This window comes from Oreochromis niloticus, linkage group LG2 (genome assembly GCF_001858045.2).
Source record: "Oreochromis niloticus isolate F11D_XX linkage group LG2, O_niloticus_UMD_NMBU, whole genome shotgun sequence".
Classification (NCBI taxonomy): Eukaryota; Metazoa; Chordata; class Actinopteri; order Cichliformes; family Cichlidae; genus Oreochromis; species Oreochromis niloticus.
The window spans coordinates 21,481,095-21,498,930 of NC_031966.2; the positions used below are offsets into that span (position 1 = coordinate 21,481,095).

The 17,836-nt window shown below is 37.9% G+C and overlaps 1 protein-coding gene across 1 annotated transcript in view; it reads left to right on the top strand.

Annotated features, from left to right (window-relative positions):
- The first annotated feature begins 13,401 nt into the window (after positions 1-13,401).
- The window catches only part of tsc22d3 (TSC22 domain family, member 3), a 33,052-nt gene continuing 28,617 nt past the window's right edge, over positions 13,402-17,836 (top strand). Inside the window, exon 1 of the mRNA XM_025911563.1 lies at positions 13,402-14,205. Within this exon, the coding sequence (XP_025767348.1) occupies positions 13,865-14,205 (341 nt within the window). The 5' untranslated portion in view covers positions 13,402-13,864. The remainder of the gene's footprint in view (positions 14,206-17,836) is intronic.

A 17,836-nucleotide genomic window follows, 5' to 3' on the forward strand; every position in this document is an offset into this window, starting at 1 on the left:
CAACATATTCTGAAGTCAGCTGGACCCACTGGTTTAATGAATCTTGACATCAAGGTTGTCATGTAGTAATTACTGTCATACACTATACAAACTGAAAATAAAACATACTCTACTGTTACACGGTGGTCATGTGGAATGTCAAACTGCTCCAAGGAAAGCAGCAAAAGATTAGAAACTTTGTTTTGGAGCGTGAAATGCCTGAAGTTCACTGTTTAGTTGAGTGACATGGGAGACATTATATTTCCTATCAAGCTGCACCCAGTTTGGAGTAGAATGCTTGGTAAACTGGTGGATGTAGACAGTGAGCCTCTTGCCCAAAGTCCCCCACAACCCTGAAGCTGATAAGCAGTCAGGTAAATGAATGGATTGTTAGGTCTTTTTTACAGCTACACAGCAAGGTGAATGCTGATGTCCAACAGAACCCACGCCAGCAGTGTCAGCATCTACCAATTAACTGGCAATTTTTTTTTGCAAGACAGTGAACTTTATCACACAGCAAAATGGGTAAAGCATTTCACGGAAGCTCAGATCATTGAAATAATGAAATGGTTAGCCCAGAGTCATAAACTGAACCCAAATCAGAATCACAGGAAAATCACTGGTGGCAAAATTATAGCTAATAAACCCTCTACACACTTTACTGAACTATGGAAGAGACTGGAAGAGGAGTGGAGCGAAATTAAATCGCAGAATAGTGAGAACAGGTTCCTGTTCTTCCTATTAATTTCTCTGAAAGCTGTAAACATAAAAAAAAATCTAATTTTGCTCAAAGAGATTGCTGTCTCTGTATTTTCCACAAAATAAAGGCTGTTGTTGAATGGCCATGGTTTCTGAGCACTGTTTTGAGCAATTAAGTTTCACCAACACTATGAATAAAAAATAAATGGTTTATCATTTGTTCTTTATATTGTTATTCATGTGTATATGAATAGAATGAAAGAAAAGGATGGAGAGTTAAGGCATCTTATGTTTCTGCTTTCAGTCTAAAAGTGCATGTTCTTTTTATTTGCACTGAAAGATACAGTAGTACTTATAAGATGTTATTATAATGTAATAATGCAATTACTATAATATCATAACATAAAATCGAAGTGGTAAGATGCAGTATGTGCTTATGACTCAAACCGTCACTGCTGCTGCAAATGTTATCTAAGCCAAATATGTAATAGTCGTGATCAGTTGTTCTCACAGTTTCCAGTCACTCTCCCAAACTGTTAGTCCTCTGCCTTTGGCCACAGATTCAGATGGCCTTGGTTACGACTGGAAGACATAGCTCAGAGGGAGAGATGGAGGACAGAGGGAAGAGAAAATGAAAAGATGAAACATTTAGATATCCTTCATAAAAAGTAATGAAGAGAAGAACTGTAACCCTCTGTTTATGTTGGCAAATAACACACTTGTTAAGGTGACACACTAAATTTCTGCTTTAAAAATGCCTTTAATCTTTTGAAGGTTCATCAAAGGAAAGTTCAGGAAAGGAAATGAGCCACAGAAAAAAAGAGGCATTTGCACATCGCGGTAGATGTGAAGCTTCAGCGGATTCCTCATCAGTTTTCAATAAATGAAGGGTGACTTAAATAAGCCTCCTTTCCAAGCGCCAGCACGTATCAAAAACAAAAAGAGCAGAAATTCATTTTTAGCTTCAGTTTGAATATGATGGAAAATCAGACTGGTGCACTGAAATGTCTTTTGCCATGAAATCATAAGCGCTCCGACAGCTCACAGAAAAAGATCATGCTGTGTTGTTGGACAGACATCAAAGGCAAAGGCCTCAAATAGTTTCTCTGTCACACTGGGTCACCCAGCAGCACTTCTCTTCCTCCATATGTACACAGACAAGTTGATATCCATGAAAACGAGGCACACTCATATGCAAACACTCTTGCACAAACGCGTGGTTTTTGCAGTCACTCTTCCTTATCCACTACCTGAACAGTCTGATGTCATCCTGCTTTCTAAGAACTCCTTTAGCTGGTTCCATGGTCAGTTGATGTAGCGCACAGATGCATTATCCCAGCACCACAAGGAATGAGAATTTGTCACAATTGTCTTAACCTTTGATCTCTAAGCCTTTGAAACCTGCTCCCTCTCTCACACCACGAACCCCATTCAAAGCAAGTGTGCCATCTGTGAAAAGAACACCAGTGCGTTTGTTTCTAAACTTAGTTTAGCATGGAGTACAAGTCAAGTCACACAAGAAGAAGTGTGAGAATTTTAGGCGTCTGTCTCACAGAACAGGCAGTGACCATCTGACAGTTCTATATCTGACAAACGGAAAAATATGTTTTCCCAGCTGGATGCAGGTGGTTACTAACAGTCATTGTGAACTCAATCACTAAAGTCCCATTCACATGGACAGTCAGTGAGCACCTGGTAAACACTGGTTGCTATTCTGCAACCAGTTTGTGAATTGTTGATGGAGTTTGCTGGCAGTCACTGGGTAAAATTGGTTGAAAAGAGCTATAAGGTGCTGCACTGAAAACATCCTTAGTTTGCTTTGGATTTGGTGTTTCATGCAAATGACTGCTGATGACCAAAGCAATCATAAGGAAGTTTGGGAGGTTGGTGCAGCATCTTCTTTGCAACCATTTTCACCCAGTGATAGCCAACAACCTCCAGAAACCACTCACGAGTGGTCAGGAAATACATTATTCTCTATAACTGGAAGGTGTCAGGGGCTTGCAGACTGTTCTCTAGGCCTGTGTGACTGAGAGCTGATTAACCTTTCAGGCTTACCTTTCAAATGGCATCTTATGTTGTGATAAACTGTTAATGCATTTTGATCCAGCATATAGAAATGACAAAAAAGTCCAGTGGTAATCAAAAAAATAAAAAGCTAGACAGGATCATTTAAAACGACTGAGGTTGATAGTACAGTGTGTAAAATGTCACCACTCGATATGAGTAGATTGCAGTCAGTTGAGTTGTTTTATTTCCCCTTACAATTCAAGTGCATAATCCTGGCTATGGTGGCTGCTCTAGGACAAACCACTCTCACTGCTGTTCATCTGTAGTCTATGCATGTCTATTTACTCTCATTGAGGATGTAAAACTTTGTAAAAGGGGTTTGGAATAAGTTCATGAGCCAGCGACACTCATTTCTGTCCAAGGACAGGAATACTGTTGAGTTATTGAGGATATCCTGAACTTTTCTTTTGGTAAGCGCTTCTGGTTTTGCCGCTGTTAGCTGCTGCTAGCTGGCATTAGTGAAGCCTTCTTTGAAAGCGGATCTACCTTTGTTTGGAAAAGAAAGTCTGATTTGTTTTTAGGATACTTGAGGTCAACATTAGCTGGCATAATGTTATGGCATTCACTGTAATGCCTAACACGAAAAACCTGCACTAAGATGCTCACAGTCACTTTGATCAAAAGCTTTAATAAATAAACTTCTATCAACTACACAAACTGACAGCAAGTAAAGACTCCACATCTACCTCTGGATTTACTTACTGTTTCATTAAAAGGATACAGAAAGTAAACCAATTTTCAGTTAATATATTTCATTACACCAGTCTTTCAAGTAGGTAATTACTTGTAAGTAGCAATGTCTGATGTAATCTAAAAGTGAAAATAAATAAATAAATAAGAAGAAAGTACGATGAAATTATATGATGTAACATTTTTATTGCAGATCCTTCGCATTCTGCTGCATGAGAAGTCACCCACACAGTTCAGAATCATATTGTGATTAATGTTGTTCACCTATTACTGTTTAAAATGCAGCGAAATTATACGAAACACTATTTCAAGCCACAGGCAGGTTGCTGCTTCTCTTGGATGACCTGAGAATTCATTAGACAACAAAGCGCACGAGGAAAAAATAAAAAATAATCTGACTGTGAAGATTCCTTTTGAAAATGCAGTGTGACTGTGCAAGTGGATGGACTTCAGGCCACCTGTAGCTGCCTGTGTGCTTTGTCTAATGATGTTTGTCCAAAAAAAAGGACCTCTCAATGGAATAAGCAATGGGATTTAATTAGCAGTGAGTGACAGGGCCCAGTAGCTGCGATGCTACCCCCTCCTCTTTTTAAAAAATCCTTTCATGGAAGATGCAACTCTGCTGCATACTGCAGATTGTTTTGTGGATGTGGGCTTATGGGAATTACTCAAGGCAGTCTTTTGTTTTCTTTAGTAAGTATGCTGATGCAAAACATGGCCTAGTATCAAGCACTGTTGAGTCAAGGAATGTGACTAAGCAGACATATCTGCTAACCTTGGATTAGTGCTTCCACTATGTGGCGATGAGTCAGTGGCACCAAATACTTTATGCTTTAATTACTCCTAAATGTTAATGTGTCACCAACGTAATGATCTAAATAGTAACTGTGCATTAGTGCACGGACTGAGGGTGTTTTCAGCCTTGGCATGGCACTGAGGGAACACATTTTTCTCCAAATGACCTAAAAAAAAGACTCACTGCAACAACTAACCTCGGGAACGAATGCACATGCATTCATCAGCAGTGTTAATCAGTCTGTGAACTGTCACAACACGACAGCTTTCAGAGGAATGAACAGCCTTTTCACCCCAGCCCAGATTCTTGTTTTTAAATCAATTTTGACCCATATCTCTCTCTCACTCATGCAGAAAACAAATGAAAGTTGTAAATGAACAGATCTATTGTTCTAATGCCCTGGTGAGCTCTTTGCTGTAATTAACCAAGAGGTTGTGGACTTTAAAAGCCAGTCATGGCCAATCAATACTGATTTGCAGGACAGTGAGCACTAACACAGGTCCCCCGAGGCACGTCCATCAAGGAGACAGCTCATGCCATTTATCATTTAAATAAAGCCTAAGAAAAAAAAGGTGGGAGTAGATTAGAAGACACACTTGCCAAGTCATCAAAATATATATTTTTTCTGTAAATGGCTGCTTTTTTTTGTTTCTAAGGGAACGAAGCTAAATAACCTGGATAGTTCACAACATAAAACTGGTCCTGACTCATAATCTTGTCTTTTTCCTCGCCCAAACAACACCCTTTGACTTCTAACCTCTTCATCTGATCGACCAAAATGGTGTGTTTAATTTATGCTCTTGTCACATAATTCAGTTCACTGGAAGGCACCGTAAAACATAAATAATTTATGTCCACATCTGTATTTCAAAAGACACCTTGAGAATGAATATTGAATATGTTCTATGTGCATTGGGTCTAATGATGTGTCCGTGCACGGATAAGCAGAAGATAATAAAGGACATTAAAAGTCTGGCCTCTAAACTGTGTGAGATCAGACAAATCTGAAATGTGGCAGATCTTCTAGTAAATGCTTTTATCTGCAGCTATTTAATTTATTTTACCTCCATTAAAGATAATCAATACTTTATTGATAGCTGTTACCATTTTTGGTCCATTTCAGTAATCCCACTTGCAGCTGTAACTGTCTGCACAGGCACGGCTCAGTGATGTTATATGCATATGTCAATAGAAATGTGGTAAAAATCATTTTCATATTTTTTAACACTTCAGATTTTATTTTCAGAATTGCCTAAAGCCCTATAATCATGCTTTGCCTCTCAAGCTTTCCTATTCCTAACACGTCTTTCATCCTTGGAATTACATGCAGTTTTAAGCAACGGCGTTACTATAAAAGCGAGAGAAATGCTTGGAGTGTGTTCAGCGCTAGCAACAAGATTAATAATGATGCACCAATTTCTTTAGCAAATTCGTTCTTCCCACACATGTTGCAGTTTGTGGAATGCAATCCTTATCTTTTTTTTCCACCCTAAAAAAGCATAAATTTGCTGAGGTGAAACTTTAAAAGTAAAAAAAAGCTAACTTATTTTTCAGAGTCAAGCACATTACCAATTCTCATTACATAGGCAGCAACCTAAATTGATATTTAGTCATAATGTTTCCCAGGAGATAGCAAAACAATAATGAAAAAAAACCCTACTTGCACAGTGGTTTTGTTAGAATAGATATCTGAACTCTGCAGTTGAAAGTACATTGCCTGCTAAGCACAAATCTGTCTGAACTTCAAATGAGCTGGAGACAAATGTAGTGGGAAGATCAAGCGTATAAATCTAAGTAGCAGCCCTTCAAACACTAGGGGCGAGTGACTCATGCATGAGAACAGGGACATACTGATATATATTTCATGTGTTTTTATATGGATTGCGTAAGCTTGCAATCATGGCTCATCCATAATAATCGTTTAGCTACATTGTCAAGAATGCGTTTTTCAATAACTTCTTATATACTGCATGTAATTTAAATGCAAAACCTACTCATATGCTTATAAGTCTCTTCAGTTTGTCAGTCAGCTACATATAGATGATTGTTTTTTCCTCATGTAGAGCTCGTCAAAATGTGCCAGTTTTTTTCTGCCTTTGTCTGTTTAAACAAAAGCAAGTCTAATTACGTGCTGGCACACAAAGCTGAACAACTTCTTTTAAAGCAATTCCTCATTTTTAAAAACATGTCTAAATGAATTTTATCTCACGTGAGACAAAAGTGTTTTAGAAGCATTTAAAAGAAAGGAAACACTGTCAAATACTGACAGTCATTCAATGCAAGTTTATTTAAGCAGAAAAAAATAGAAAAAAGAATGAAGCAGAAATATTTCACAGAAAAAAGTAAAAAACAAAAACATCAAATTGAAGCTGAATAGTGAAAGCATGAGACTGAGCTTTAACAGTTGAGAAGAAGAAAGTTCAGACTTCACTTTCCTGACAACAATAATTACTTCCCTATCCTAACTCATGGCCTGAATCCCCTTCACAGCCGGCTAATGCTCCCCACTTGCGTTAAGTTCTGTGTGTTCCTGTGATGAGATATTCCCTGCAAAGAGTTTGTGCTTTACTTCTCCACAGTCAAAGCCTAACCAGTGGGGCACATTTCTTAAAGATGACTGGACAGCAAATTTAATCCTCAGAGGGTGAGAGAAGCTTAGGATTATGCTCGATATCTTACCAACCAATGAGGATTTGAGCCTGTCTGGTTCTCAATTCTTGGCCAATCACAGCCTGAGGTAGAACATCCAATACACACGGAAAAAGCAGCAGTAAAGAAGTGATGCATTATGATAGCAATTGTCTTAAGAAATGGGTCTTTACTATTAGTATTTTATTTAGTTAATTATTTTTTTTGCTACTTTTCCAAGTTGAGTTTTGTTGACTTTAATGAATGTAAATCATACATTTTAATAAAATAATTATATTTTATTGAGAGCCTTTTCTTTCTTCCCTTGTTTTCTTCTGGATTACTTGCCCAGCATGTCACGATCTGCCACAGGCATGAATCTGTAATGGATTTAAAAATATGCAATGCATATTTATTAACTATGATCCCTGTTCCTACATGGATCTTATTTGCAATGCATTGCAACTCTTAAACTTAGCAGAAATTGTACTGAAGCTGGAGCAATACATTTTAAAAAATATTGTAAATGTTTGCAGTTAGGGCAGCTCTCACGCTTAAAGAAATTGAGGTTTGTTGTCTTTGCTTTCACTGCCCTCTGGTGTCAATTAATCGGTAACTGTATTCATTGTGCATTATAGAGATTTTTCCTGTTAATATATGTATATTTATATATTTATATGTGTATATGTCATACTTATTATTATGATCCCATTTCATATATCTTTTTTATACGCATCACCTCAAATGTACCTTGAATGGAGCACTTTGACCTGCATAGCTGGCTATCAGTTATTAAATGATAGCATGCATTAATACCGTATCACAGGCATACCAAAGTATAACCTGGATAACTGTGCAATTATAATTACACTGAACCTGAAATAACAAAGATAATCAGACCAGTTGTTTGTAATCCCTGTGATAAGATAAGTAATGCAAACAAGCCAAAGTTAATTTCATCCAGAGTTTGAGGATAGTCTGTTTTGTACATCTGAACTGAGGTGAACTTTGTCCTCACGTGTTAGCCAGACCTTCCCCAGAGCAAGCTGCAAGAAAAGTGTATATTTTTGTAGAACATTATCTTTATCAGCAGAAAGTAAGACGTTTAAAGAATGTCCTTTGAAATGAAGTCTTGCCTAAAGATATCAGTATTGTGCAATGAAAACCAAAGCATCTCAAATCCAGTAGAATTAGATCTTTTAATAGGTAAAGACATAATGGAAGAAATACATCTTTTAAAACAACCCTTTTGGCTGGATTTGATCATCTTCCAGATTTACCATCTCTGGTCCATCATATTATGTAAAGAGGATGAAAACATGAAATGCAAACTGAGTATTTAATGCTGTGCTTACATTTGGTCGATACAACCACTGTTTTCCTCGGAAATGTCAGAATAATTCATATTTTGTTGTTTAGTTAACAGGCCCTCAGCAAATTATAAAGTCATATTTGATATGAAATTAATCTAATATTTTCCAAATATTTGTTCTGATGTTATGTAGCTGAGATTTAAACACATCGAAAGAAATTGCCAATTGTATAGAGACTAGGGAAAAGTAGGACAAGGTATGAGATGACTGGCATTAGGCTAAGGATCAACAACTGAATGCACCCTGTAGTAGACAAGGCCAGTCTGAACCAGTTCAGTCTGGCCTTGGTGTTTTCTGAGGGACTCTGCTTGCATAAACTAGGACACAACTTTTTTTTCCTGTAAAAATGCTGTTGCAGTTTAGAACTCATTTTGTCCCAGAGTGGTTAGAAAATAAAAGATGGCATCTTATTATGTGCATATACAACATACATGAACACGAGTGAAAAGAATTTATTAAAGCATACAGAGCCTTCCACCATGTTAACAGTTTGGGACGGGGAAAAAAACACCCTGACTTGTTTTGATGTATCTTGGCAGGTTTTTAAAAAATTATTCCAGTAAACAAGCCATAACTAATCTCATTTCTCATAAGTTACTGGGCACTGGGAAATGAATCAAAGACAACACTGCTGCAGTGTGTGAGTTCTCTCCTCTAATGACACTTGGCATGTTTTATATCAACCACACCGACCATGGACCTGTGAGTGATTGCTAATAGTTCCTCAGATCAACATCTTCTTTCCTCCAGATGCATTTTGGGTATTGGGACTTCCTTCAAGACGGCACACAGATTCATTTTGTTTTTACAGGTAGGAGGCAAAAGAGAGAAATGAGAAAAGTCCAGTGTCAAATTTGGTTTTAATTGATTAAAGCACCACTTTGATCAATATTGAGATTCTGTTAGCATTTCTGTATATTTGACTGTAAAAACTTTAAAGAACCCAAAACAAATTAACCAAAAAACCAATCAGACAGACAAACAGAAAGATAAACAAGCAGACAGAAATCTTTTCAATGTTAGTGAAGATTAAAAACAACTGTAGTAGGTAAATCACAAATATCTGGTAGAAATTTACATGACAGTACTGCTTGTCTTTTTTTGGAACCCCAGGAGAACAACAGATACAAATACTGTTGAACTAACTGATGATAAAATATCTTTGTACACGCGCACTGAACATTTAACCTCAGCTGATTGTACTCAAGTGGCTGCGGTGCAGACATAAAACTTGGTGAAAACTTAATGTTTTTCAAAACTGCACTTACTGTCTCAATATTTGGACTGCCAAAGACTTAAATATCAGAAGAACAAGAAAGATGATGTGCAATAAAAAGGTTTAAATGAAACACAGCTTCGTATATCGCCTTTAAAATGGCATAACTGACCTTTTAGACTTCTAAAAAAATTTGCTTGAAAGAAATCACAATATTAAGATAAAAAATAATTTCATTTATTATTGACTTTAATCATTGACCTTAAAACTTTTTTGCTAACTGCAGCTGAGAACAAAATGTGGTCATGTGCCTAGTAAAGTTATCGCTGTTAGTTATGCTGTTATTTAAACAGATTGTACAAATGTGCCACTGATTGCAAAAAACTTCCACACACTTGTTTCAATGACAGTGGGTGGGAGTCAATTTCTCTCACTTTAATATTTTATACAAACTGTCCACATTAGTTAGTTCGGTGCATGCTGTATTTCTAGAGACAAAAGTATTTGTTGAAGAGTTGGTTTAAGTATTATGTATTCGCAGCTGCAATTTTAATCTAATCTGAAAATGTAAACAGTAAACTGGCTCAACTTAACTTTTATGGCTTTTTAAAATTAAACAGAAAAGGACAGAGTTGAAATTATGTTGGCTACACACTTTCCTGTAACTCATTTTTTTCCCCAACATTTCTCTCTCCTGTTTTTTGTTAAATTCAAGATATCACTGAACACTGACATCTCTGCATCAGTTAAGCTCAATTAAATTAGATTCAAAATCAAAAATCAAAATAAATTTTTCTATATCTAAAAACCCTTTATTAATCATTACCTCTGCCCAGCTGCTACTGGTGATTTGGGATACAGTCACTATTCATTTTGGTGTTTTTTTTCTTAGCTTTAGGTATTCTGTAGATTTTCATTGTGTTTTTAGTACTTGAAATAACAGTAATCAAAATAAAATTCTATGTAAGGGATTTCAAGCTAAAAATGGCATCGCTAGCAGCAAATGGCATAAGTTACCTTGGGGCACCAACAGTTGTCTGGTATACAGTTTTACAAGTGAGTTTCTGTTTGGTTTATGCTTTTGCTCTGTGTTATAGTTATTCTTTGGAAACAGAAGCTTTTATGGTTATAAGTCTCAAGTTCTTTATTCACAGTTAGCAAAAATCAGCAGACTAAGCCTATTTAGCATCCTGGTAAGAAAATTAAGCAACACTGGTAATGTTGTTCATTCAGTTTTATTTCTGCCACACAATCAATACTATATTTATAAAAATTAAAATCCAATGTGGCATTGTTACATGTTTGAATAGCTATTTAAGCGGCTTAGCTTCATTCACTCCTGTTTGAAGTGGACCAGCTAATGATCATACTTAAAAAAATAATTGCATCCAGTTTCATTATGCTGGGTTGGAATTGATCAGACTCCCAGCACACTGGCTTTGTGCACATGTGGAAGCTGATAAGGTAAGACGATTCTCTCACAATTTATTTATGCTAACCTCAAAAGTTAGCCAACATGTTAATTGAAAAATAAATATCATGGGTTGCTGGTCAGTTGTCTGACCCATAACCTTACTTAACACCAAGATTTGTTGAAACAGAACACACAACATTTGAACATATAAACTTTAGAGCTGCAAGTGTGTATTATTGTTACCTTTGAACAAGGCTAGGCTAGCGGTTACCCAATTTCCACTTATGCTAAGCTAAACAGAATTTTGGTTCTTGAAGGAAATATGTACTTTTCATACATTTTATTTAAAAAATGTTGATATATACTTCTTTCTTGTTTCTAAATTCCCATTGTAGCTTTAAAAAAAATATACCCCCTGTTTGTACTTCTTTTTCTAATTTTAGTGGTTTATATACATTTTCATAGTATAACAATTTTGAGCCTTGAATTAGTTTGCTGGATACTTAAACATCTACACTCAGTGAACACTTTATTATGTACACCTTGCTAATACTGGGTTGGAATCTTTTGCCTTCAGAGCTTTGCTCTTCATGGCATAGATTCAACAAGGTGCCTAAAACGTGTGGAGACCAAGTCACTGTTTTATTCAAGAAAATAATTTGGGATGAATTTTGTGACATAGTTCATAATCCTGCTTATACACCCATCAGAACATGGGTACACTTTATCATGGGATGGACAGTATGGCCATTTTCCTCTGACCTCTCGCACCAGTGAAGCCCAGAGAAGTTCCACACGTTGGATAGTTTCTAAATCAGGAGTTTCTGAAATACGCAGAAAACCCATTTTGAACCAATAACCATGTCACATTATAACTCCCATATCACCTTGCTTTCTCATTCTGATGCTTGGTTTAAACTTCAGCAGATCATGACCATGTCTGCGTACCTACCTGTTGTTGTTGTTGTTGTTGCCATGTGATCAGCTGATTATTCCATTTTATTGAGCAGTAAAACTGGTCTATCGAACAAAGTGGACATGCAGTTAGTGTAGAAGATTAACATGAGAGCTTGATACAGTGCCATATTAACCTTTATGAATAATAAACTATGGCTGCAGCTGAAGTCATAAACTCAAAATATATCATATAATCAAATGGTGTAATTCTATAATTGTATCATGAATGGGTATAATTTATAAAATTCTTCCAGAAACGTTTTCCAGTTAACGTCAGTTAAAATCATTGCCGACCAAAACAATCACTGACTATACTATAGATCTCCACTAGATGGGAGTCTCTACCCACATCAGTTTCCAAACCCAGCGTTTCCTCCACCCAAACAGTAGCAACCCCTCTGCCTGAGGACATCATTACACACTCAATAAAGCAATAGTCAGTCATTTTCTCTGCTTAATTGATCCCTCTGCTACTCAACAATAGGTGCTCTGACATTTTTTAGTGTAGCTGAAATGTCTGCATGCCTCAGAGTAAATGCATTTTTTATAATTATCTTGTTGTTGTGTTCTTGTGTGACTAGCCATCTGTAGACAACATGCAGTGCACTTGTTGGTCAGCAGCTGAGGTCAGAGCCTCAGCAGTACCATCTTCCCAGAGCGTCTGTTTTGGTCATAACGACATTGCCCTGGTATTTACCAGGACTTGTGAAACATTAATCAGGCGGACGAACACAGCACACGCTTTCCCAATCCAAAACTGTTTGGGACACAGAACTGGAAAATGACAAAATGCTATTTAAACATTGGGAGGCCTGATAAGATAATGTTTTTGTTCACTTTGCAAGAAAAAACTCCAACGCAGCATGCATTTTGAATTTCATGTGATTTGTTTACTTTCTTTTTTATATTGCATTTATATTCTGGCTTCCATTAGTTTTCACGCTGACCGATGTTGCATAAGGCATTTCACACAGGGCAAGAAGTGAGTCACATCCAAACAACACGTACAATGAATAACATATAAACATTTTGCAGTCACACTTTTACTGAGTAATTGCAGTTTCTAATTTTTGCACAGTCTTTATTTGGGCCTTATTTTTGTGTGTTCTCCAGGAAGTCCTGAAATGAGTGGTATTCCTTGAGAAACCTAATTTAACAGAGACTTGTATAGTGGATAAAAGCAAATAAACACAACACAATCAATGACGCATGTATAACACAGTTTTAGCAAGTCAATGTCAATGTCTTGTCACATGTTATCATTGCTCTGTGTGTCTTCCTGCAGCCTCTCTCACTCAGCCACTCCTTCGGCTGTCATAATGGCAGGGTGGAGCCGGTGAAACTGCACATGTCTCAAGCATGCTCTGCGGTGTCACCCCTCTCTGTTTCCCGGTGCACGCATGACTAAACTGAACGAGAAAAGAGGAGGGCCCAGTAAATCACCAGCACTGCTTTTTACCAATCACAGGCTTTTCCCCACCCTGTTTGCCTTCATCGCTCCCTCCCTTCCTCCATGCTCCCTCCCTTCCTTTTTACTCCCTCCCTCTGTCTCTAAGCACGCCAACCACAGAAAAAAAAAGTCCAGAGAAAAAAGTGATAAGCAGCTTCTGGGTTTTGCTTTCAAGCGGACTCCTGCTGAACTGGTGTGAGTGAGTGTGTATGTGTGTGTGGTGCGTTCACTCTTTTTCCTGCCACAGTAGCAACACATTGCAGCAGCGTCGGCCCCGAACAAAAGGCTAAATGCAGCAGAGCCACAGGAGGGGAACTCAGAGATAGAAGCAGGCAGAGTGGCCCAGCGTGAGTGCACTTCTCAGGGAGCAGCTCAACCTGCCATTTAGCCCTCCTGGCCCCGCAGTGGAGACAGGACGGTACACTAGACTGGCCCAGGCTACCTGCCAGTGTCTCTGTCAGAGCTAAGGAACACACCCCTGTTGTGTCTTTCACTTTGTCTACTATTTATAAAGCTCAGTGTCTGTCATTTTCTGCTGAAATTTCTGCACCTGCCCTGGGCGACTTTCCTCTTCATCCAGCTGCACTCCAAGATGTCAGATGACGACTGCCTCTCGCCCATCGGCCTGGACTGTTGCAGTTGCTGTCTGGACCTGGCCAATGGCTGTGATGAATCCATATCCAGCAGCCCAGCTCAGGGCCTTGGCACTACAGGAGGCCTGCCAGCAAGCCCCACAAGCCCCACTGTAAATCACTTCCGCCAGCTCCGCAACCAGCTGATGTACCAGAACCTGAACACGGACAAGCTGAACAACATCATGAGACAGGACTCCCTGGAGTCGGTCGTGAGAGACCCCTGTTTCCTGCTCAATGAGGGGATCTGCAACAGCAACATTGACCAGACCATGCTGTCTATATTGCTCTTCTTTCACAGGTAAGCTTGGCTATCAGACAGGTACATTCTTATCTGGTTAGTTCAAAGATCTTTCCTTTGAACTTAAGAATATTTTCATTTCTTTACCTCACTTAAGGCGCGTTCAATACAAAGTCGAGATTTCACCTATTGATCTGCATATTAAATCAAGTGAATCAAATCAAACACATTTAGATTAATTAAACGAGGTGGTAAATGTAGCGTAATGTTTGCAGTAATAGATTACTTACTGGAATGGGTGTATTTAAATGACATAACTGGGACAATAATATGTGCACGTCCTGTTCAGCTTTAACACTGTGATGTTAAGATTTGAGGACAATTACTATTTATACGACATAACTCTTATAAAGAAGTCTTTCAAGATTCATCACGATGAAAAAAAGCTTTCAACTTCAAAACAACTCAATACTGTGTGGAGGGGGAAAAAAGCCAGAGAAAAAAGGTAAACAAAATGTAATCTAAAAAGAATGCCTCGCAAATACACAAGGTTATTCTAAAACAGCAGTTTGTTGTCATATTGATTCAATTAAAATGATCTTTTATTGCTAGAGGTCAATTAAAACTGGCCTGGCTCCTACACTGTCTCTGCCAAATAGTGTTTATAAAACAGCATTTGGCAGCTCACGCCGCACTGTTTGCGAGGAAGAGAATGTCCTGCTACAATGTTGCTGCCAGTTGGATGGTTTGTTTGGCAGCTACTGTCAAATGACTTCAGCCTCAAATTAACAGCTACCATCTTTCCAGTTAGCTACAGTTTTACTGTTGCGGAAATACTGAACCTGAGCCAGCCATATGCGATTAAATACGGTGTATCTGGGTGTCTGATACATAAAATGTGTAGATCTATGGGGATTACCAGTGAATGCTAAGAGAATATGAACGTGTTATCAGTGGAAGAGCCACCATTGAATGCCAGCTATTACTGCTGTCCTTCGTGTGAGCAAGTTATGTGAGCTATGTGTTTCTGGTGTATATGTCAGAGACACACCGGTGCACAGATGGAATCTTGATAAAGGTTGGCCTTTGTTTCCACTTGTGCGAGTTCCTGTACTTTCTTGAAGTCACTCTTGCAGACTTTTACTTTTTTAAAAATTCTGAAAATGTTTTCTTGTTTTTTTTACCATAATTATATTAAAAAAAAACCCCCCAAAACAAACAAGTTCCATTAAAAGTGGAATTTTTGCGATTTGATAGAAGAAAAGAAAACAGAAAATGCTGCAGCTTCAACTTTCAAACTAAATACGTGAGGCAACACTTTAAATGAAAATAAACCCACTGGTTTCATTTAAGTTTAAATGAATGGGAAACACAAAAACTGGCATTTTGACTATATATGTAATATGACTGTCCTAATTAAGGTTGGCTGGAGTGAACACATTCAAGGTAATTATTGTTACGTATGCGATTACTTGTAGGTTTTATCTTATCAATAATGTGTTCTGGCCAAGAAGCATTATCAGTACTTTATCAAATGTATCCAGAAGCTGGACTGGCACAAAGTATCAAAATAAGCCTGTCTTTTTTTTCTTTCCCGTATGCTGGAAGGCAGTTCTTGTCCGGTGATGATTACAGTACAGACTGGGAGTTCAAAACAAGTTAAAGCATTCACTGTACACTGCAGCTGATGGGGCTGATAACAGTGACGATTAGACATTTACAAGAAATATACAGATTTTGTAGTTGTTAGCTCTAAAAAAATATAAACGGTAAGGCTGTGTCATGTAATATGAAGTGATTATGCAGTACAGCAGAAAAGTCTTGAGTCACCCTCATTTCTTTGTATCTTGCTTCCAAGGAGCCAGGCTTTGCTGTAATATTTTTAAAGTGGTCTTGGGTAACAGTTCAGGCTTTCTGAAGGCGTTTCAAAACGTTTCTCTGGAAATTGTCTACTTTTTCGCTTATTTTCAGTAAAGTCCTTAAACGTGGTCATTTTAAGCAATTTTTTTCCCCATTTTGTTTGTTAAACCACTTAACGCGAATCATGACCTATGAATCATTCGGGCATAAAAAAGGGATCTCAAGGGATGAATCAGTGTTGTGTCTGCATATAACAGACAACTTAGAAAAGGAACTATTTTTAAAATGTATCTTTAGGCACTTCGTTACTGTCAGCCTGTTGCAAGAACAGACAATTTGTGCCCTTTCTTTAAACTGATGAAAAATACTGACAATTACACAAGCATGAAATGTTATTTTTGCACAAACGGAAGCATTGGTTGAAAACTTCTCAACAATTATTGAAGCTGTATGGGATCATCTTTACAGAGAACAGAAAAGTCAACATTCAGAGAAGAGCTTTGGGCCTTTAAAAGTATTCCTGAATACTACTTAAAGAAATTGAAGAATAAAAGTAGTCACACCAAATATTCAAGTTTGTTAGAATTGTGCAAACTGTTTCTGCCTTATGCACTGAACTAGCTTTGGATCAAATATAAACTATTTTGGAAATGTCCACTATGTCCACTTTTTTTAAATAACCACTGTGTAAATGCTTATTAATTCTAACACCTTTTAGGAGACACTGCTCCTGGTCTCTTTCTGTGGGACTTCTTTATTTATGAGAGCGAGGGTGTGCCATTATGATAGATGGAGACACACTGGTTTAAAGAGTACAGCCACACATGACGGCATTTCTAAAGAAGTGTGTGTTTGTTCTATATTATACTTTCAACATTGGTCTAGAATACACTGATAGGTCAGATGAATTATGATTTGAAGCATTCATTGTTTAAGTTATCACACCTGGAATAATGCCTGCTGGCAGAGGTTTGCTAAAGGTGTTACACAAGAGGTTTTTCTGGCTTTGTGTGACAGACTGATACAAAAAGTAACACTTTCACAGTTATACAACTTACTAGAATAATCATAGGAATGAAACATGAGTGCTGTTATTTATATAGCATTGCAGTACTGAAATCTGTTTAGTTGTCTACACTTCAGATAAAGATAAAAGATTTCTTTTAAGAGGAGATGACTGAATTACAGGCAGCACTGACTTTCCCTGGTGTGGGGTAAATGTAAGTGCCAATTGTTTTTGACATATTTTGGCTGTGAGGCAAACTGTTCACCTGTGCCATTTGCCAGAACGACCATATGTCTGTCTGTGCCAGCTGAACTGTTTGTCTGACGAACCCTCTTTGGCCTGAACACTTTGTTCCCGAACCCTTCCCTTCTCAAGAGAGAACCACAGACATGGATCATGTGGCTTTCATAGACTTCCTCGCAGGATTAACACAGTGATTTCGAACATTTGCAGGTTTTTTCATGCGCAAAAGGAAAGGAGCAGTGATTCATTCGTACATGTACTTGCTGAGCTGAGGTTTGCAGAAGTTCATGCATTTTTCAAGTATTCGCTTTGGGAAGGACTGGTGTCTGATTAAAGCCTGGCTCGAGTTTAGACGGTGACCTCACACTGGGTGGTCATTCTGCCCAGCAGCTATCATTCTCATTTGTCACTTGTTAACAGAATAAAATGTTCAGCATGGCCCGTGGAAGCACGACAGGACATCTCTTGGAGGCGACAGAAGACGTGTTATGTAAATGATTCAAGGGTTACGGAAATGTCCCGAGAGGAGAATTTTAAGTCACAAGTCTCATTTGGTGTTTGAGGAAGAGCCAGAAAGCCCCA